General features: G+C 31.2%; 1 protein-coding gene across 1 annotated transcript in view; it reads left to right on the plus strand.

Annotated features, from left to right (window-relative positions):
* Positions 1–14444: 14444 nt before the first annotated feature.
* The window catches only part of LOC127701130 (uncharacterized), a 28897-nt gene continuing 19715 nt past the window's right edge, over positions 14445–23626 (plus strand). Inside the window, exons 1-6 of the mRNA XM_052204921.1 lie at positions 14445–14536; positions 17732–18008; positions 19143–19191; positions 19704–20066; positions 20955–21162; positions 23246–23374. Coding sequence (XP_052060881.1) covers positions 14519–14536; positions 17732–18008; positions 19143–19191; positions 19704–20066; positions 20955–21162; positions 23246–23374 — 1044 coding nt within the window. The 5' untranslated portion in view covers positions 14445–14518. The remainder of the gene's footprint in view (positions 14537–17731; positions 18009–19142; positions 19192–19703; positions 20067–20954; positions 21163–23245; positions 23375–23626) is intronic.

The raw sequence follows: 23626 nt of genomic DNA on the forward strand, positions 1-23626 counted from the left end.
GGCAGACAGTTACCAATAGAACTTCAAAATAACAACTGCATTAATAAAATGTGCATGGTACTTTGATCTGTGAAAAATATCCAGATAATAATAGGATATGAACTCTGGTCTTTCATTTAGAACTTTTGATGGCCGATTAGGCTGATTTTAGGCATTGGTGTCAATATGTAATAGCGCATCAATCTGATTTATTAAAATTTAACATTAGTTTTTCTTGTAATAGAAGCTTTATCCATGTTAAATGTTGTATTGAGGAGTACTAACAGTATTTCGATTAAGGAAAACAAATATTTCAGCGACCCGAGTTTAGGCGACACTTTTTCCAAATTGCGTCAATGATCAAATAAGTTTTAACTGTCAAACGCGAAATTCCTTTAGCAAATATTCAGACATAGCTGGTTATAATATTACTACTCTGGTTGTGCTCTTTGTTACTGGTAACCAATAAAAAAGGGAAATTATGGGGGCTTTATTATATTCAAAACCAACAAAGAGCAAAAGAATAGAACCGTTTGAAAAGTCTTTTGTAATTTTTTATTCACATAGATATTTATTAACTTCATTTTTATATTCCATATTTCAAGAACTTTATTTTTTTTTCGGAATATGAATAAATTGTACACAACAATCAATGCTAAGTATTCACTATGGTAAAATTGAACGGCAATTCCTTTTTATTATTTATTTGTTATTTTTAGTGTATAGTTGTGTAAGTAGCACTTCAGGTGACATGTATCTATGTTTTGTTGGCTCTAATTTCTACTTAATAAATTAAGCTAAACTGAATATTTTAATATGGACAATTGAAAGGTAATTCCTCAACACATATATGTCTAGTCGCATGCTTTGACTTATCCAAGATGGTTTGTTTACAAAAATCAATCGAAATTGAGGGTTGTTACTCAATATTCTGGTTTCTATTTCGATAAACTTTATCATAAAGCACAAAGCAACGAAAAATAAAGATACAATTTTAAAACTAACATTATATTCTCGATTTACTTTTGACAAAATGATGAGTCTCGCTATATACAGAAGACTTATTCCATTTGAATTTTCTGACAGGTCGTCTGAAAGTGGTTTTACTGTATTTTGGGGTCTCGATTGGTTGCCTAAACATATAAAAGAGGGTTCAGTAAGCATTAACACCGTTCCCATTATTTTCAAAAAGGGAATAATTGTTCAAGTAAAAACAAGATGCAACTGCACTGTTCAAACAAAGTGATGAGAAAGAAATACTGAAATCGAAAGTTTTACGGTCACCATCTCAAATTAAATGACCGAAACGATGTGTCTGTGTATTATAAGCGGGAGGTTTGGCTAGCCACAAAACCAGGTTCAACCCACCATTTTATTTCTTAAAATGTCCTGTACCAAGTCAGGAAAATGGCCATTGTTATATTACAGTTCGTTTCTATGTGTGTTACATTTTATTGTTGTGTTTCTGTTGTGTCGTAGTTCTCCTCTTATATTTGATGTGTTTCCCTCAGTTTTAGTTTGTAACCCGCATTTGTTTTTTTTTCTCTCAATCTATTTATGAATTTTGAACAGCGGTATACTACTGTTGCCTTTATTTATTTACCCACTACCGTCAGGTATTTGCAGTTTGAGGTCTAATGAATGATACCAATATGAAGGTCAACTATGGTAGTTTTACACCAGGTGAACTTTCAACTCTTGTGTAAGTAATTTTTTATCCAAAAAAAAATTATCAATGAAAACAACTGATTTACATTTGCATAAAACGTGAAGTCGGCCTTTCTTCAATGGGACGAAAAGACATCCCACGACACAAAAATAAAATTTCAATCATTCCTGAAGTCTACGAAATTGAGTTGGTTTTGGTATATGTATTTTGACACTGTTTTACAAACCGTTTCAATGCTTTCAGTTATGAATTACCCTTCGTTATATTGTCTTATATCTCATATTTGTTGATAACAATGGATGCGAAAAATGCCATATTTTTTTTTTGTAAATATATTGTTTATCGTTGAGATGCATGTATAAGATAACGTATTCTTTATCAATTTATATTTTATTGAACGTAGAGTAAAATTATCATGTTAAATGCTTGGCATTGACACTTAAGTTTTAATATATCATAGCTTAGCTAGGCAATATTTAAGCAATATCTGCTGTAACATGTGTAATAAGATTGATTTGTAAAAGACATTTTTAAGCTGTAAAACATTACACCATTTTAAATATTATCACCAAATTAGTTGAACTGGTAAAACAAATTTATAATAAATCTAAAGTAGAGGCTCTAAAGAGCCTGTATCGCTCACCTAGATGTATATGTGCATATTCAACATTGTGGACTAGAATAAAATTAATGACAAAAATCTTTTTTTTTTATCTTTAATTGCTCATAATTTGATCTGTTTACAGTTTCTTTGCATTTTTTTTTATTTTTGCCCAAAACACATAAAAAGTAAAATAGCAAAAATACCGAACACCAAGGAAAATTCAAAGCGGAAAGTCCCTCATCAAATGGCAAAATCAAAGCTCAAACACATCACACAAATAGAAAACAACTGTCATATTCCTGACTCGGCCCAGGCATTTCCTTATGTAGAAAATAGTGGATTGAACCTGGTTTTATAGCAAGCTGAACCTCTCACTTGAATGACAGTTGCACATAATTCCATGTGCGAACAAAACAATCAGGCACAATAGGTAAAATTGTCAAATATTTGGGTACAGCAGTAAACATTGTGTTATATTCTAATCACTATAAAAACAAAGAACTATTTCATAAAAAATGACATATAGACACTCTATAGACAAAGTTTATAAGCAAAAAATGAAAGACAAGATGGTCATGAAGTAAAGATTCTAGGTACTGACGTTGTTTATCATCTGAATTACGTGTTATATTGTTAGTTTTATTTGTCTTTGTATATTTTAACCCGGTATTTATATATCCTGCCATTGTGTTATGGGGCTATGGTATTTTTTGTATTCTTGTCTTTCATTTTTTGCTGATGAACTTGAGCCTCTACTTTAGATTTATTATCAATTTGTTTTACCCATTCAACTATTTGCTGTTACACAAATTCATAAGATACCGTACGTAATTTGTTGCACCTTATCCGCATCTCGGATATTCATTTCCTTTCTTTATCGAATATCAAAGCAAATAGATTGATTGCAATATGAACTAAAATGTATTACGTGTTTATGTAATCACAAGCTGAACTGTATATCAACAGGCAATACAAATCATTTGCCTTTTTTGACACATTTCTTTCGAATTAGATATGCAGATTGTTCTATTTTTTTTTTCGCACAAGACGAACCAGGCAATGTCGCTACGGATGGCTGTGCCAACATTACCCGTCAAAATGACAGATTTGTCTACATGCAAAATGGAAAAGAACAAAAATACTGGTATAATCAAGAAAAAAAAATTGATTTTAAGCATTTTTGTGTGTATTTTGTTTCTGGTTGAAATTAAGAATACTGGCAACATTTGTTAAAAAATTCTTAGAATATAAAAAAGATGCGGTATGATTGCCAATAAGACAACTATCCACAAGAGACAAAATGACGAAGAGGTTTACAACTGTAGGTCACAGTACGGCATTCATAAGTTAGATAAACCCATACCGCATAGTCAGCTATAAAAAGATCCGAAATGACAAAATTAATGTAAAACAATTCATACGAGAAAACTATCAGCCTGATGTATGTACAAAACAATAAAAAAAAAAAAAAAATATATGATATACAGCAACAAACGACAACCACTGAATTACAGCTCCTGACTTGGGACAGGAACATACAGAGTGTGACGGGGTTAAACTAGTTTGTTTCCGCTAAACCCTCCCCTTAACTGGGACAGTGATGTAACAGTACAACATAAAAACAAACTATCGAAATCAGTTGAAAAGGGCTTTAATCATCAGATCGATACAAAGCAGAAACACATACCGGACGTGGCAGGGTTATTATGCATCCCCACAACAAGTAAGACAATAAGTACATATCTGAGAGTACTCGTAGTTACTGACAGCTAGTTAAAAGCCAATAACAAATAAAACAAAAACATGCATGTAAGACTAGAATATCAATCAGTACACAACCAGCATCCAATGATTTAGTGTAAAGACGTCATTAACCGTCAGAGAAAAACACAACCTTATGCAATGCCAAGATACATGTATCTACAGACTGTAACGCCATGAAAGTGCATCTATATATATAAATACTTTTTTTTTTAGTTTGATTTGAATTTCCTAAAAAAAAAACTCAATGTTAACGCCAATAAATTCATTATTCAAAGATCGAATTACAGTGTTGAGTTGGGAACCTTTAAGAATAAGTTTATTTAAAGGATCGATAAATTTTCCCGGATCGTATCTAAATTTCCCTTCTCAGTAATTAACATCTTCGTAAAAATTAGGATGTGATTTCCCATTTGAAATAAATTTTCTACAGGAACAGTAAAAATTCCAAACCAAAACGTCATAACAGAAACGAGTTGTGATATTTAAACACCGTAAGATGGTGCCAAAGGAACATCACTGTCCAAAGAAAGGCAAATTAACAATTAAAGCGAACGAAAAATCTTCCCTTTTGTCGTAAAGTTTTGCATAGAATTTATCAGTTCTACTGTTTGATTTTTGGTCAGATATTCAGAATACTCTGATTTTATCCAAGTAGTTTTGCCATTAAAATTTTGTCTATTTCTATTCATAATTTTATTACAAATAGCGTATTCATCTTTCAAGATATTATTAGAATTTTAAAAATCTAGAGGGAAATAAATTTTCAATAGCGTATATCTCAAAAACAACATTTTTTGTCCGCTTCTAAATTCGTTTCTATGCTATGTTTCTGTTAGCGTTTGTTTTTGTTGCAGTTCAGGTTTCTGTTGTTCCGTTGTTTTCCTCTTATAGATTCCCTCGTCTTTAGTTTGTAATCCGGATTTGTTATTGACTATTGAACAGCGGTATACTGCTGTTCCCTTTATTTAAAGTTCCGTTATCTTATAAACTATCAACTTATAACAGTCTTTTAAAAAGCTATTTGTTTTGAAACAGAGCAGCGAATATCCTTCAGCAAAACATAACATGCTTGCTGTCTTCAGTAATAGGATGATAGGCATATTATAAACAAACAGTGAGTTAAAATTAATTACACCATCAAAAAAGAAGAAAATTTAACAAAGAAAACTAAATTAAATAGGTACGTTAATAAATTAACTGATAAAAGTACAGTGATAACAAGAAACATCAGGACAAAAATAAAGTTTGACATTCTAGATTCTGTGTCATACAACTAATACAGAAATACAAATAGTATGATAGATGTTTATTAATAATACTTCAAAATAACAACATTTATTAATAAAAGTGCATGATACTTTGAACTGTAGTAATTATTCAAAGAATTATAAGTTATAGATTTTTGGCGTTCATTTGAAGCTTTTGACGTCAGATAAGACTGTGATATGAGGAATCAGAATGCACTACTGGAACAATGCCCCGTAGATTGGCCGTGAAAATGTCCGTAAAAATGCTGGTGATTTTTACAGTGTTTGTCACGGTTAATTTACGGTGGGCCGTGAAACTTATCCGTGACAATGCCGTGGAATGACTGTCATGAAAAGGCTGTGAAAAGTTTGTGAAAAGGCCGTGAAGAGGTGCCACCTGAAACATGGGTGAAAAGACCGTAGAAACCATGTGAAAAAAAACAATGTACACCGTGAAAAAAGTCATGATAATGCATTATGTGCCCATTGTGAAAAGACCGTGAAATGTAGATATAGTACAGTATATGCCTTTATTTGTCGTGAAAAGGCCGTGAAAAGGTGCCAACTGAAAACTTGGGTAAAGAGACCGTAGAAACCCTGTGAAAACAAAAATGTACACCGTGAAATAGTCGTGATAAATTATGTGCCCATTGTGAAAAGACCGTGAAATGTACATGTACTACTGTGATAAACAGCCATTCACTGATTGTGAAAACTCCAGTAAAATGTTAAATGTATTTTTCAGGCCATAATTTAACAAAAAATTTAAATGCTGTTTTAATCAAGTGAAGTGAAATGCCTGAAAACCTAGTGTAAACATCAACAGACAACTTATTTAAGTACAATGCAAGTGAGACTATGAAAAACCATATTAAAATGTTGTATTTTTATTTTAGTAATAATTGTGACAAAGATTAAAAAAATAATTTTAGTAGAACTGTAGTAATTATGTAAAGAAAACATAAAAGCACACAAATGTCAATGAGATTAAGTAGCTAAAGTCAGCTGTAACATGTATCGTAGAAATTTTGTACATCGCTTGGGTCTGATTTTACCACTTCAGCAACATTTGTCTAATGTAATCCTTCACTTCACTGCCCCTTTGAATAACTATTCCAGAAAAACATTTATAGAAGTTCCTGTTAATTCCCAGGAAATACTTTTAACTGAAAAGCTCTTCTTTCCAACTGGATTCCTGAACTATTTTATATAAAGACTGCTTTATCCTTATGCTCTTCATTCCTAGAATAAATAAACATTACATATATTATACATGTATATAAAAAAACTATTTATATATTCAAATTAATTTTTGGCATTTATGTACATACATGTACTTAAAACAGCTACAATATTATTCCATGCAATACAGGACTTCACGGTTAATGACCCCATATTGAATAGGGGGCAGATTTTCATACTGGAGGTGAAAATGGTATGAAAAATACTAAAAAACATCATTAAAACAGAACAGCTACTTGGAAACATGCATAGGTTTTCCCATATTTTTATACCATTTTCCAGAAAATCTGCCCCCTATCCAATATATATGGCATCATTAGTTAACGAAGTTCTGTATTGTTAACTTATTGTTTTGTATTATTTATTTTTTTTAGATTTTTTAAAGACTAAAGACACTTTTAAGACAGACTATTAAATTTAAATGTTTCTTTGAAGTAATAATAATGTTTATGTATGGCTAAAGCCAAACATGTCTAGCCTAAGTGGCCGTAATGAGTCACAGCTATTTATTTTACAGGCGGCCAGGGGCGTAGCAACTTTTACTGCAGGCACGTTTGCCATACCAATTATTTTTTAAACACCTCATTGCCATACCAATTATTCTAATGATATGGCAAAACCCTTCTAGAAAGGACATTTTGCCGTACAAATATGAAATACTTTTCCTGCTACACCCCTGATTAATCCCTTTTGAACTCTGTGTCCCGACAGCAAAGTCAGAAAATACTTCAATAGCTCCCAATACATTCAAAGGGGGTTACGCCTCTGATTATCAGAGTGAACTCCATTTCAGAGATACTTATTGCTATTATAATCATTTCCAATTATATATGTCTATGTCTAAGTAGTGTACTGTACATAAATGTCATTTTTGTTTATGTGGCCAGTGTGGGGAAAAAGGACCCCCCCTTTTTTTTCCCAAATACATAAAAAAAAACAAAACCGTAATCGTATTTAAAGGATCCGGTAAGTCTTAGAAAACATTAACCGAAATGATTAAAGGAATCAAGTGCAACAGACTCAAATATAAGTGAATATATCTTAAAGACACATGCATGTTTGCGCGGTTTCTGCAAATTCAGTCAAAATTAGTTCAATGGATTCCAGGAAATGCTCACAAACGTCATCAACATTTTGGTGATATGATGCATAAAAGAATAAAACATTAATTACTTAACTTACCTCAAACTTGCTGTCACTCGTCTTGCATCTATAAAGTAAATATTAATCGACCTTCGGCGTCTTTCAAATTTCCAACCTAAGTGCGGAAATGTTACAATTACTCTAAAAGAAACACGAATCCGGATACGGTCTGATATTCCGGGAAGTTCTCGTTTTTACATGTTTCTGTTCGGGGAACTTCCGATTAAAATTTATGTTTACATTGTTTATAATAATGTACAGACGAGAAGCAAAATACTTTTCTTTGAATACAAAATATTTATTGGCACAAAGTCATTAATTATAACAATGAATGGTCTCATCTAAAAGTCAGTTCTGTACAGTAGTATTGCATATAATAATGTTTAAACAGACATATATTTATAATGAAAAGTTTATAGGATATTTAGAAAAATGTGAGTGGAAATAATTGGACCATATTACAATAATCACATGGGATGTTTTAAATCTGAATTAGGATAAGAAAAAATTGACATGAAAAAATATCACGGCCTTTTCACTGGTTTCAACAACCAGTGAAAAGGACGTGATATTTTTTATTAAGCATGAAACGACAAGTTATCACGGCCTTTTCACGGGATATTGAAATTTCACGGCCTTTTTCTAACATCAAATATTTTTCACGGCCTTTAGAAATATTTATTTTACAAAAGTCACGGGGTATTTTCACGGGGTTTTCACGGCCCTGTGATATTTCACAGACATTTCACGGCCTTTTCATGAGCTGTTGTTACAGTAGTGATGGCTGTCGATATTTAACAGCGCATTAATCTGATTTATTAAAATTTTATGTTACTTTTTGTTGCAAAAGTAGTTTAAATGAAAACGGCTATTGTTATCTTGTAGTTCGTTTCTGTGTGTGTTGCATTTTAGTGTTTCTGTTGTGTCTTTGTTCTCCTCTTATATTTGATGTGTTTCCCTCAGTTTTAGTTTGTAACCCAGATTTTTTTTTTCTCAATCGATTTATGAATTTTGAAGAGGGTATACTACTGTGGCCTTTATTAATCTATGTTAAATGTTGTATAAAGAAGTACTAACAATATTTCGATATAAGAAAACAAATGTTTCATTGGCCCGAGTTTTTTTTTTAGACGAAAAATTATCCAAAATTGTGTCAATACTAAATCAGTTTTAATTGTCAAACGAGATGTTCGGTTAGCAACGGCAAATACCTAAGACATAGCTGGTCATAATGTTACTACTGTGGTCGTTCTCTTTGTTATGGGTACTCGTTGGAACGAAAAGGGAAGTTGTGGGTACTTTTGTTATAGTAAAAATCAACGAAAAGGTAGAGAATAGTACGATTTGAAGAGTCGTTTGTTATTTTTATTAACATAAATATATGTTACTGTGAGTTTATTGTAAGTGTTGCTCTTTACCTATTGCAGTTTATTCAAAATTCTGACCAAATTGCAATTTGTTTTATCAAACCAAACTGTTCAACTGGTCAGAAATTTTAACAAACTGCTGTGTAAAACATTTTTTAGCAATTAAAAAATTACTACCTATCACCTTTCGAATGACAATTACAATAATAGAATGTAAAGAAATGCTTATAAACATTTTCATAATAAACAATGAAGTAGAATTAAAAGTGTATTAGGATTGTAAGTATGCTTAATTTTATCACCACCTTACACTTTCACAACTTAAATGTGGATATCTACAGCAGTTTGTAACAATTTTTGTTTCTGACCAGCTGAACAGTTTGGTTCGATAAAGCAAATTGCAATTTGGATCAGAATTTTTAATAACTAAGTTATTGCATTAGATGGAGAGCAACACTTACAGTCAAGTCACAGTTACTCAATTCTTATATTCCATATTTTAATAACTTTATTTTTTTTTCGAAATATGAATTAGTTGTACCCTGCAATCAATGTTAAGTATTCCCATTAGTAAAAATGAACGTCAGATCTTTCTTAATTGTTTATTTCTTATTTTTAGTGTATAGTTGTGTAAGTAGTAATTTAAGATGACATGTAACTTTGTTTCATTGGCTCTAACTTCGACTGATTACTAAAGCCCCAAAACAACATCGTTTTTGTGTGTAAATCCTTTTACATAAACTGCTTGATAAATGAATAAGGCATTGACAATTCACTTTTAAACTCAACATATACCCCCACGACACTTACCAAGAAGGAAATCCTGGATAATCATATGTCTGTTCTATGTTCCTTTGGAATTTCAACCCAAGATGAAGATCTGGATTTTCCTTCACTGTATTAATTGTAAACCTAAACTACACAAGTGTCCTTACAAACATTGTAATATTGCTTGGTCTTCCAAGTGCTCCACCAAAAATCTTTCTAAGGGGGATATAAATCGTACTTAGTTTGTAAAAGAAATTAATCTGATAAAAAAAAAATTCTCTGAAACTGACATTATCAAGATGCTTGATGCGTGGTTTTCAACAAAAAATCGTTCTCCTTTTCTTGCCGACTTGTTCCTTTATCTATATGTGGCTGACTTTATTCAGAACTACTTCCATTCCGTTATATAAATGATGTTGTCCCACTAAGTAATTCAAAATTTGGTGACTATGTTGAACGCATCTATCCCATCGAACTTGAGATAAAGGATACACCATATGCAGTTAAGTCTGCACCATTTCTTGACCACCATCTAAAAATTGCCAACGAGGGTCGTTTGAAAACAAAACTTTACGACAAAAGAGAATATTTCAGCTCCCCAATTGTGAACTTTCCATTTCAAAGTAGCAATGATCAAGCAGCGCCTGTAAACGGAGTATATATCTCACAGTTGGTACGATATTCTAGGTCTTGTATTTCCTATCATGATTTCTTTGTTAGAAGGTTGCTGCTCACAAGGAAGTTATAAAACCAAGAGTTCCAAGTGGTGAAGTCTAAATTATCCCTTCGTAAATTTTACGGACGCTATCACGAGTTGGTTGACCGTAATGAAAATTCTGTTTCACAAATGACAACGGATATGTTCCAATTGTCGTAACTGCAACCCCGTCTCCTGTTCCCCAAATATGACTTACTGAATAAGACTTATAACCAGTTTTGTATTAACATGATCAGCACGACGGGCGCCACATGAAGAGCAGGATTTACTTACCCTTCCGGAGCACATTACATCACCCTCAGTTTTTGTTTGAGTTCGTGTTGCTCAGTCTTTTGTTTTCTATGTTGTGGCTTGTGTACTGCTGTTTGTCTGTTGGTTTTTTTACTTTTTAAGCCAAAGTGTGTCAGTTTTTTTTCGACTGATGTAAATGTCACTTTCAAAAATTGGTATCTTTGGACTCTTTTATGCCTAACCAATATAATTAAACGTGAATATGTTGATATGAATGATAGTGTTTAACAATTGAAAGGTAATTCCCAAACACATATTTGTCAGGTCACATGTTTTAACTTTACACAAATCAATCGAAATGAGGTTTGTTACTCAATATTCTGGTTCTATCTCGATACTTTTTAATAAATTAAAAGCAAAAAGCAACAAAAAAAACAACAAAAATTCAAATACAAAAATTATATTTACGATTTATTTTTGACAAAATGAGAAGTCGTGCTATATATAGAAGACTTATAACCTATCAATGTTCTGAAAGGTAGTCTGAAAATGATTTTACTGCATTTTGGGACCTCGATTGGATGTAAAACCACATAAAAGAGGGTTCAGTAGTTATCAACACCGTTCCCATTATTTTAAAAAAGGAATAATTGTACAGGTATAAACAAGATGTAACTGCACTGTTCCAACAGAGTGATCCGGAAGAACTACTGTCATCGAAACTTCATAAGTTTAACGGTCACCATTTCAAATAAATGACCGAAACAATGTGTCTTTATATTAAATCACTAGTGACAGGTATTTGCGGTCTTAGGCCTAATGACTGATACCAATAGGAAGGTCAATCATTGTAGTTTTACACCAGTTGAACTTTCAACCCTTGTATAAGTAATTAATTATTGCAAAAAATGATATCATTGAAAACATCTGATTCATATTTGAATAAAAATTATGTCGGCTTTCTTTAACGGAACAGAAAAACATTCAACGACAAAAAAAAATGTTTTCAATCAGTCCTGAAGTCTACACATTTGCGTACGTTTTGGTATATGTGTTTTGATACTGTTTTACAAACCGCTCCAAATCATTCAACATCCTAAAAGTGAATCCTGGTAAACCATCAAATTTCAACCAAATGGTTAAGAGAGAACAAAATTTACTGGCATTTCCTGTTGAGCTTTTCTGGTAAAAAGTATCAAAAATATAGATAGAGTAGATCGACTTTTCATCAATTTATTGTCAATCTGTAAATATTTGGTTAAATAGGAGAATGTCATACCCATTGATAACTAAATGAGAGCTTGTCTTGTTCATTACTCGGACCACTGTTATTTAAAATGACATCTAAATGACTTTTACTCCTGCTGGTAAGTGCGGCCAGCTCAGTGAGTTTTTGACAAAATGACAATGAGTTCATCAATACATAACGTATATATCAGTATATAAGTGTTATTCTTCGTCACTATAAACGTACAATAACAGGTTTTTTTTCTATTTCTTTACGAATATAATTTTATTAACCTGAATAAATAATAAAGTATGTCAGGTTGAGATTGTCTGGTATCGGTTGTGATATTCTGGAAAGTGTTGAAATTTTCTGTTAGGTAAAACTTTCAACTAGCTAATGGTCAATCGGAAAATACCATCAAAATTCGTGAACCCTCTGTATAGTTGTTGTCATAGCTTGTTTCTTGTTTTGACATTAGTTGTGTATGATCGAGTCCTGTTGGTCTATTAATACAGATACTAAAGAGTAGTAGTTTTTAAAGCATAGAAACCGAGAATGTTAAGTCTAGCCCGGAAGAGCTGAAGTATTAAGTAAGCGCTGGATAAATAGTCTAGCGCTCAAGATGTAAGGTCTAGCGCTGTAGGTATTAGGTAGCAATACACAGTTAGGAGTTTGGTTTGGCAATTCGGCTCTGGTGAATTTGTCAAATAAGAAAGTTAGGGGTGCAATAAAATTCATTCTTAGATAGCTGAAGAATAATATAACTTTCAAAAGGGCTTTATATGAACATCAAGGTTGTTTTTCGCATGTTTTATTATGAATTTTCTATTTGACAGTCCTTGTTTTACATCTTTTCAATTCAATTTTATCGAAAAATAATGTTAAATACCTATGTTTTCTTTTTACATCTAGATAGATAACTGTCAATGGTTTCAGAAAATATGTCACTGAAATGGATTGAATTTCTACTTTAAACCATATTTTGGGGACATTTGAGACATTTGTATCCCCCTTTTTGCAATATTTTATATCAAATAAATGCAGATTGTTTCCTTGGTAACACCTAAAAGAGATTATATTCCACCATTTTACCTATTGTAAATCAAATCTATGGAAGATGTTGTTTCCATACATATGCACATACATGACGCAACAGTAAGCCTTATTTGCAAGGAAGCAAGGCAGGACTTTGAATCTGCATCTCTGAAAATTAAAAAATCTACAGCGCTGGACATTGCATCTACTGCGCCAAACTTTATACGTACAGCGCTTGACTTTAAATCTTCAGCGCTAGACTTTCTATCTCGTTAGCTAGACTTTTAAAAACAACTCATTAGTATCTGTGTTAGACCAACAAGACTCCATTTAAAACTAATGTCAAAACCAGAAACAAGTTAAAATGACAACCACACTATACAAAAAGTTCATGAATTTTGACGGTCGCTAGTCGTTGAAAATTTTATTCGACAGTAGATCACGACATTGTTCCAGAATATCACAACCGATACCAGACAATCTCAACCCGACGTACTTTATACCATGTTCAGCGTAATAAAATTATATTCGTAAAAAATAGAAAACAAACTGTTATTATACGTTTATATTGATTAAGAATAACACTTATATGCTGATATATACGTTACGTATTGATGAACTCATTGTCATTTTGTCAAAAACTCACTGAGCTGGCCACACTTACCAGCGGGAGAAAAGTCATTCAGATGTCATTTAAAATTACTTTGGTCCGAGTAATGAACGAGACAAGCTCTCATTTAGTTATTTATGACATGACATTCTCCTATTTAACCAAATAATTACAGATTGACAATAAATTGGTGAAATGTCGACCTACCCTATTTGATATTTTTGATATTTTGTACCAGAGAAGCTCAACACGAAGTGCCAGTAAACTTTGTTCTCGCTTAACCATTTGGTTGAGATTTGATGGTCTACCAGGCGTGTCCTAATACAGACATTTGTGTTATGAAAGGTAGTAACAAAATTGCATGATGCATTTAAATCTTAATTTACGACAAACAGCAAATGATAAAACATCACACGTAAATACAAAACTTTAAAAAAAACAACCAAAAAAAAAACAGAAACTATTGTTATTAGTAATTGTTTTAAAAAGCACCAAGAAATTATTGTTATTACTCTATTCAAACTTATATAGATCTCAGTATTATCTTTGTAAACGTTGTTTAGAAATGAACATGTAATGGAAAATTTACCTGATTAAAATTGAAAATACAGTTGTAATGCTTTTACATTTCAGTAGGATATTCGAAATATACGAATGTATTGTACATTTACTGAATTGTATCAATGATTCATTAGAGCACAACTATCCTATTTCATATTAAAAGTATACCTATATAAAAAAGTGTGTTATACACACTTTAAACATTGAACAGAACTGATCATGTGTTGAATTAAATTACAATGAAACATCTGAACCATTAACTAACAATAATTATACCTGTTAAAATAATGACTTATTAGGTTATGAATTACACTTCGTTAAATCTACTCATATGTGATATTTGTTGATAACAATGGATGCGAAAAAGTCTGTAAGTTTTTTTTTGTTGTTAATTTTTTTGTTTATCATTGAGATGCCTATATGAGATAACGTTTTCGTTATCAGTTTATATTTTATTGAACGTAGAGTAAAGTTATCATGTTAAATGCTTTGCACTGACACTTAGGTTTTAATAAATCATAGTTTAGCTTACATAGCATTTAAGCAATCTCATCTGTAAAACGAATTGATGTAAGTCATCTAAGTATTGATTTGTTAACGACATTTATAAACTATAAAACATCACAACATTTGAAATATATCCAGCAAACTAATTGAATGGGTAAAAAAAAATTCATGATAAATCTAAAAATGTAATACTATTCGTTTTATAGAAATATCCAGTTTTAAATTCCATTATATGCTATTGACAATAATGTGTGAAAGTGATAAACAAAACAAGACATAATTTCAGGCAATTGTTTTGTTTTTCTATAAAGTCGTACAGTGGCTATCAAATGTAATTTTGTAAGTGTAATTTAGATTGTTTAGCTATTTCGTGAGAGCATCCTTTAGTCATACAGCTCTTAAACTGTTTTGGTTCGTAAACATCCTCGGTTTTCAAGTTTTCGGCTTTGAACGTTCCTGATGAACGTAGATCCTGTAAACCGCTCCGGATGCATAAAATTCATCAAGTGTTGTTTGCATATTTTACTGCTCTGGTTTGAGTTCCAGAAAATCAGAATGTTTTAAAACCTATGATTACCCTTCTATACATGGACTTATAATGTTTATATTAACGTCGAAAGACTACGATAATTTTCAACAGATATAATCTCTTATGTTAATATCCTGTCTCAGATTCTTTGATTCTCAAATAACTTTGGTCTTATAAAACAATGTAAAAATGTATCGATTATACCGGTATTTCAAGTTGAAGAATATCTAAGAAAATAGTTTATAATTTTGAATTGATTTTAATATTTCTAAGGTTTAACTTTCATTCACTGATTTATTTAATTCGTGCTGCATCTTTGCATCTAAAATTATTTTCCTATTCATTTGAAATCATAGTTAAAAGTATTTGTCATTTTTGGTTCTAATGTTAAAATAAATTGACCTGCATGACTTGCTTGAGCATTGTCGAATCATTGTTTAACAAGACTACTTTTAGGGCATACGATACAGTTACAAGGTGGGGGAGGGTGATGGTTATGCTGTCGCTAGCGTCAAATGTTACTTTTCGCGACGTCAAACTGTGACATATCGCAAAAAAGATTCATTTTTTGACTAAATTTTATCATTAACTTGAAAACGAGTTCATGTACCCCTCTTTGTAAAATTGACATTTTACCTGCTTATCTCTGAAGGTTATTTGTACCAATTATTATTAACAAATCATCCATAATTTGTTTTTAAATTAGATAAACACAAATTTAGATCAAACTTATGTTAAAAGAAATATTCTCAATGTGTTTATAAAAATCCGCTTGTGATATTATTTTAGAAATTAAAACGTTATGTTTGTCTGTCCAAAGGATAAAAATGTCCAACATTTTGTTATTTTGTTATTATACAACACCCATGCAACCACACATCCCATATTGCATGATAGGACACGACATTACTTTAGTGTTTCGGCAGTTAAGCTTGGGATGATCATTTTTGTCAAAACTGTCATAAGCTCGTTCAACAGCACTTAATAAAGCTTCTTGAGGAAGATTAGTAAACATCTGTGTTATATCATACGAAACCAAAAGGCTATTTGCCATAGGTTTTAATTTCTCAATGATATTAATGAACGATGTAGTATCTTTTATATATGTAGACTGATTTTGAACTATTGATATAAGAAAGTAATCTACGTAATGACCAATGAGTTCAGTTACGGAACCACACTGTGATATAATTGGTCTGCCAGGTGGAATTATATTTAATTCATTTAATCCATCATCTTGTATTTGTTTGAACGTCTCTGTTTCAAGACGGTGAATTTTTGGGAGAATATAAATTCTTCCTACACGTGCATCTCTTAATTTTTGACCATTTGTTAAAAATTTAAATGATATGTTGTCGATTATGCCTTGTTCGTATAGTGATTTAACATACTCAATGACCTCGGTTTTCAAGTCTGCCATGTTAAATGAATCTAATTGGCAGTAATGTTGAGAATTAAGTTGTCTTGTGACTTCTGTTATGTAGTCTATTCTGTCTAATATAACACAATTTGAATTTTTATCTGCCTTTTTTATTACTATTGTTTCATCCTTTTTCAAATTGCGTAGTGCTATTCTTTCACCCTCAGTAAGATTGTTTTTTACATGTTTTTCTATTGGTAGAAAAGATAATTCAAGTTTTGTTAAATCGATATAATTTTCCAACGTATGGCACGTAGAGGCAGGTTTATATCCTGTATTGCTACGAAATGGATGAAGTTCAGTTTTCTCTTGACTGAACATATATCGACATCCGATGAAACAATAGTAATAAAAAAGGCAGATAAAAATTCAAATTGTGTTATTTTAGACAGGCTAGACTACATATCAGAAGTCACAAGACAACTAAATACTCAACATTACTGCCAATTAGATTCATTTAACATGGCAGAACTGAAAATCAAGGTCATTGAGTATGTTAAATCATTATACGACCAAGGCATAATCGACAATATATCATTCAAATTTTTAACAAATGGTCAAAAATTAAGAGATGCACGTTTAGGGAGAATTTATATTCTCCCAAAAATTCAACGTCATGAAACTGAGACGTTTAAACAAATACAACATGATGGATTAAATGAATTAAATATCATTCCACCTGGTAGACCAATTATATCACAGTGCGGTTCTGTAACTGAACTTATAGGTCATTACGTTGACTATTTTCTTATACCAATAGTTCAAAATCAGTCTACATATATAAAAGATACTACATCGTTCATTAATATCATTGAGAAATTAAAACCTATTGCAAATAGCCTGTTGGTATCGTATGATATAACACAGATGTTTACTAATCTACCTCAAGAAGCCTTATTGAGTGCGGTTAAACGAGCCTATGACAGATTTGACAAATCAAACTTCAAAGTCAGTGCTCCGCCGGTCCATATATCAATACATAAATATATAAATATTTGTTTAGAATCATTTTAGAAAACAATGTATTTGAATTTGATGGAAAAATTTATAAACAAATAATAGGTACGGTCTGGATTATTGTCTATTCTAACATTTTTTATTCCTCATAGGAAGATGCTATAGTTGACATCAAAGCTTTAAAGCTCCTTGATTATCAATTAAAAATGCTAGCAAAATTACAACCGCCATCAATCCTGGAACAAGACAATGAAATAATGTCATCAGTTACTCAAATATTAGACAAAGTAAAGATAAATATTCAAATCGTGGCAGATTATGTTTGTGAAATAACAACCAAACTAGATGAAGTCAGGGATATCATCAAGGAATATGATATTGAGATAGCAGAGAACTTGCAAGAGATCATCAAGGAACATATGCTTCCAGGTATGTTGTACATGAATATAATGATGATATTTAGGAATAACGGATGAAAGATAGTGTAACAAAATTCTTCTAATTTTTGTTGTAGTTAACTCAAACCATCAACAATCTGTTTGGCACCTATATAAACATAAGCAATTGATATTTAAAACATGTACCAAGTTTCGGAAAAGGCTACCAAGCTGTATAGAAAACATAATGCATTATGATTTTCTCGAAAAGTTATAGCAGAAAACCAAGCCATAAAAACACATGGCCACCATTGTCATTCAAAATACATCATTTCGCGGTCTAATTGTACAACACAATTGTTAGTAAACGTTAGTAATGCATTCATGCTTCCGCTTCCATGAGATATAGTGGTTATGGAAACTATATTGCATTTTATCTGCCCTTAGTCATGACTAAATGGAACATGAATAAAAACATTCATAGAACAAATTTTTAAAAACCAGTCATGTGAGCTTGTAAAAATACTAACCTAAATTATACATAATGAAAAGGATTTTGACTTTTAGTAGATTATAAACAGCATCTGCCTAGTATCAGGAAATTATATTTTCATAAATACGAAATTTGTCATAATTTGCGACTAAATCTAACCAATATTCTAGGAAAAATATATATTATACATGTACATTATATGTATCACGCATAACAACCTTCATCGCTATAAAGTACGGCCATCATATGAACTATAAATACATAAAAAGGGGTGAAAGATATCTAAGGTACAGTCAAAATCGTACTTGGAAGAGAAACACTAACGTAACATGACAGAAAACGAAAACGACGAAAGGACAAAACACAAATAAAAAATACTACAATAAAAACTAAGGTCTGTACAGCATGAACCCACCAAAATTTGGAGGTGATATCAGGTTCTCCGGTAAACTGCTATAGTCGACATCAAAGCTTTAAAACTCCTTAACTGGTAACACAAAAAAAAAAATATCTTAAATACATTACTCTTGCAAGTATTTTGCAGAATTTCGATACATATTTTCGAACAAATCTCTGACCCACCGACCATAATATTATTTTTCGATAGTTAAGTCTGAAAGGAGAACATCTACTCATGTTTGTTAATTAGACATTAAAGTACTTGAATTTTCCTTCACAATATTTTTTCAACAGAATCTAAATGCTTGAAAAGAGATTTGTCAACAGTTGAAGACAACTCAAGGTTAGTTTTGAAATAAGAATAAAACTTTAAATAAATAAACTCATATGTATGCATGGACACTCATAAGGCGTTGAATAAATTCGTAAGGAAATACTAAGATGAATGTGCATCTAAACAGAAACCTTTCTGCGTAGAAAATAGGCAAAAATGTTCAATGCATTTTTACGTTACGGATATTACTTTTTTTCAAATTGAACTGGAATACTAAAATATTACCTTATTTTCTAGTTTACCAGTTTCAAGTATTAATGGTAATAATTTTCTGACAAAAGTTGCCTTTTTTTTAGCTTAAGTATGCAGCGTTTAAGTTTGAATGTCAAACATAGTTAATTAATGTTTAAACGACAAACACAGAAATATGAAATAACTAAATTTTGTTCTCCTTAAGACTGAATGTTCATTATATTTTCAACTCTTTGATGAAACTTCAGTAGAAAGGAATAATTATCTGCTACATCATATTTTAACATGTGGTTACAATGCTTGTTTTTAAAATATCATTTTTTTCTTAGAATAACCATTGCCCAAAAGAAACTTAATCAATTTAGAAATAAGCAATTACTTGGAAGACAAGATCATGCACTAAAAGAACTAATTGCTAGGACGGAGGAAATTGTATTAAGATCAGAAACACAAGTTGACTATTGTAAAGAGGATATTGCTAATTTGGAAGAGCATTTGGTATCATGGACAAATACACTCGAACAGATAGAGGTTAAAAAATTAAGACTGATGAACAATGATAAGTATGGAAATAGTGATACAAATAAATCAAATGGCACAGAAAATGAGAGAGTAGAAAATGTAATTGGGTCAGATGAAACAGAATGTTTTGAAAGACAGCACCCTAGTTGGCAAAAATGGCCCTTATTTGTGTAAGTTTTGAAATTCAGATGCAAAGATAAATATAAGTGTCATTACCTGTAAAAGCAACTGAAATGTAGCGAATTAGTTATACAATTACAATAAAGTCTTAAGGCTTTTGAAGGTTCATTATGCTTACAATGAATGAACAAAACTGGTAACACCAAATAAAAAAAATAAATAAATATCTTAAATACATTACTCTTGCAAGTTTTTTTGTCGAATTCCAATACACATGTTCGATCAAACCTCTGACACACCGACCATAATGTTATTTTTCGATAGGTAAGTTTGAAAGGAGAAACCTGTTTGATATTTTACTTAAAATTATGAGAATAACATAAATTGGTGTTTAACGCCACTTTCAGCACTATTGTGCTTTTTCTTGGCGGTCAGTTTTAATTGATGGAGGAAGCCCGGTGAGAACCACCGACCTTCGGTAGGAAAACTGACAATATTAGTCAAATAAGATTGGAGACGAGCGCACCTGCCATGTACGGGATTCAAACTTACAACATCAGTGTCGACAGGCTAGTGATAAGTAGTTCGAGTATTTAGACTTCTCGGCCACCAAGGTCACTTACAGTTACTAGAAATTCAAATAAATTAGCATGAGATGAAATAAAAAAAAAGTCATATAGTATAACAGTTTCATTTTCATCACTTCAATAATTGGAAATGGAATTTATTTTTTTCACCCTCAATAATATAAACTTACTGTAACACTTGAAATCTTCAATGGTTATGAGTGACCAAAGCGAAAACAAAACCAAAATTATGTAAAATAAATGCGTTTCCATAGTAAGTAACACAATAGCAACTAAAATATGATATGAACACAATAATTTTTTCCGAATTTTCTTCCATAGCAGTAACAATCTCATCGCAATCTATTGTAGATATGACATTAAAGGAACGAGTCGTTTCAATCAACGAATATGTTGTGTAATTCTAGCTACTCCTGGAAGTTTGAATAGAAGTGATATCTCATGTGAAGCAGCAGATTCCTACCATCTCTTAGACAACTGTTTGGAATTTATTGATGAGCAGGCTATATCAGGCTTAATAACTATTAATGCAAACGAAGAAAAATCAATCAAGTTTGAGGTATTGATATTTTGGCTTTTGTCTCTAGTCAACATTTTCACATATCAATAATCTTACAAATATAGAATGAATTGAAGGCCAGTCACTTTAATCAATGTATTTATTTTTCAATTTCCCCTAACATTCTATTATTTTTTAAGTCATACAATCTAAACTAAAGTTTGTCAGCTGATTGAAATAATTTGATGATAAGGTGCTACCATGATTCAGTACTATTTTATTTTTCAGTAAAATCGATTGAAAGACTTTCATTTTTATTTATGGCATTAATCGAATATGACTTAAAATTCAAACTTTTCTTTTCATACTTATATTTAAAGGTAGTCAAAAAGAAATTCCGCAGTTCAATGTATCATTTCTAGTTCTGGAAAGTTTTCATATTACGTTATATTCCAAAAATAAAAAATCACTATCTTCAAAAAAGATATCGACGCCATAACATGCTGAAGATGGGAGATTATTTTTAAACATCTCTTTTTTTATGTCTTGTAGATCATATTTAGATGCCCTTAATAATTTTACGTCAAAAGTCTGAAAATTCTTAAATTATACTGAATTGAGCACACGCACTTGTCTCTAACATTATATACACATATACCGTTAATTAACTTGTAAAAGTATACAGAGAATTTTTCTACAGATAAGTGCTTGTGAGATAAAAATGTATACAATGTAACACATAACAGCGTGAACAATACACGGTTTTAAAATAGGGAACAAATGTCAATAATAAATAATAACTAATAGGCATAAATGTTTAATTAAAGCACAGCGGTGGCAATGAACTTAAAAACTGCAAGTTTGGAAATAATTTCTCATTGTAAAAAGTAATCAATATAATTATCTCAGTGTTTTCATCTCAAAGATGTGAGATTTTCCGTCCGTAAATAATCTCTTTTTATGTAGCACGTGCATTTCTGTTTATAAGGTCTGAATGATTAGGTTATGTAAAAACTCCACGAAAAATACAGCATGGATGGATGCGTTATAGTATTTTATAACTGAAAAATCGAAATTTTCTGATAGTATATTCTATTGTAGCAAAACGCTATGTATCAATAAATACATAAGTTGTACCTTTGTTATGATATAATTTTTACCCCAGGTATCTATATCTTAAACTATCACCTGCTATACATCACAAAATGTTAAACAAACGTATTTCAAAATCGAGAATAAGATACAATCGGTAAAATTACATATTTTTCGTCTTTTCTGGTATTAAAATATCTAAGACAAAGAAAACATGTCGCTAGTGATTTGAGACATCGACACATCGTATCGGTCAATCAATTGTTGATGGACACTATAAAACTTTGTAGTGTCGATTATTTACATAACTGTGTTTGGAGCACAATCATGTTCATGCAGTCTGTATAGTGTAAACATGCACGAACGTAATGCATCAATTGAAGTATGTATAAAACGCCATATGATTGAATTAGGAGTATTGTCTTGTTGATAAATGAAAAGTTGCCAAATCGAAGTTTGAATTAATCACGTTTGTCGTATATTCTAGCTCCAACCATCTGTGTCAATATTGATGCGTGTCAATATATGAATCAGACGTCTTAGTTTCGGTCGTATCCTAAATCTCAAGATAACTGGGATATATGAGTTATATTTACAATCACTCACTGATTTTTTTGTTTCTGAGTGACAGACATGCTTAATATATCTGAAATGCAATAAAAAAGTTAAGCAATATGCTTTTTATATAGGTTCCGTATAAATTCTGTTTTATATGAGTACAAAAACATATCAGACCGTATGAGTGGATTAAAATATCGCTTGTATGTTGAAAAACCAATCCACCAATCAGAAAAAACTGTATTATCAATAAGGAATCAAGGTTTGTATTATATCATCTTCGGTAAATTGGTTGTTGGATTCAGTGGGGTACTTCACAAAGTACAACTTTCAATAACCTAAATGAGTGAATTTATTTATTTTTTTTTGTATCTACGATTCCCATATTTGTTTAAAAAGCTCTGTTTAATGATTCGATGTAGTAAATAGTTAGTTGTTTAAGAGTTTGTTGCTTGAACATTGCAAAAAATCATCTATTTGTTTTTACATCTAGGTTCCAATCCTTGTGTACATACCGGTAGTATCTCATAAATCATCTTTAGTACCAACAATAAAGTATTACAAAGGTGACTGCTGGGCTGAAGGTGTTGCAGCACCTTCAATAAACATACCTGATGCCGCTGTAAGTTTAGTAAATAATTTAATATACTACTTATAACTAATTTTACTAGAACATAAGAATATGTATTGCATACAGACTTTTTAAGTAAGTTCATCTAAACATTCGAGACAATTTTAAATGACAACCAACCAGATCACATGCAAATATAAAGTTGTAATTATAAGCTATCGTTACAATATCTATTTTTTATGTAATAAAATAACTTCTCAAAATATAAAATTTCAAAGAGAATCTGATGTAATAATCAGAAAA

This window comes from Mytilus californianus, unplaced genomic scaffold (genome assembly GCF_021869535.1).
Source record: "Mytilus californianus isolate M0D057914Y unplaced genomic scaffold, xbMytCali1.0.p SCAF_5, whole genome shotgun sequence".
Taxonomy (NCBI): Eukaryota; Metazoa; Mollusca; class Bivalvia; order Mytilida; family Mytilidae; genus Mytilus; species Mytilus californianus.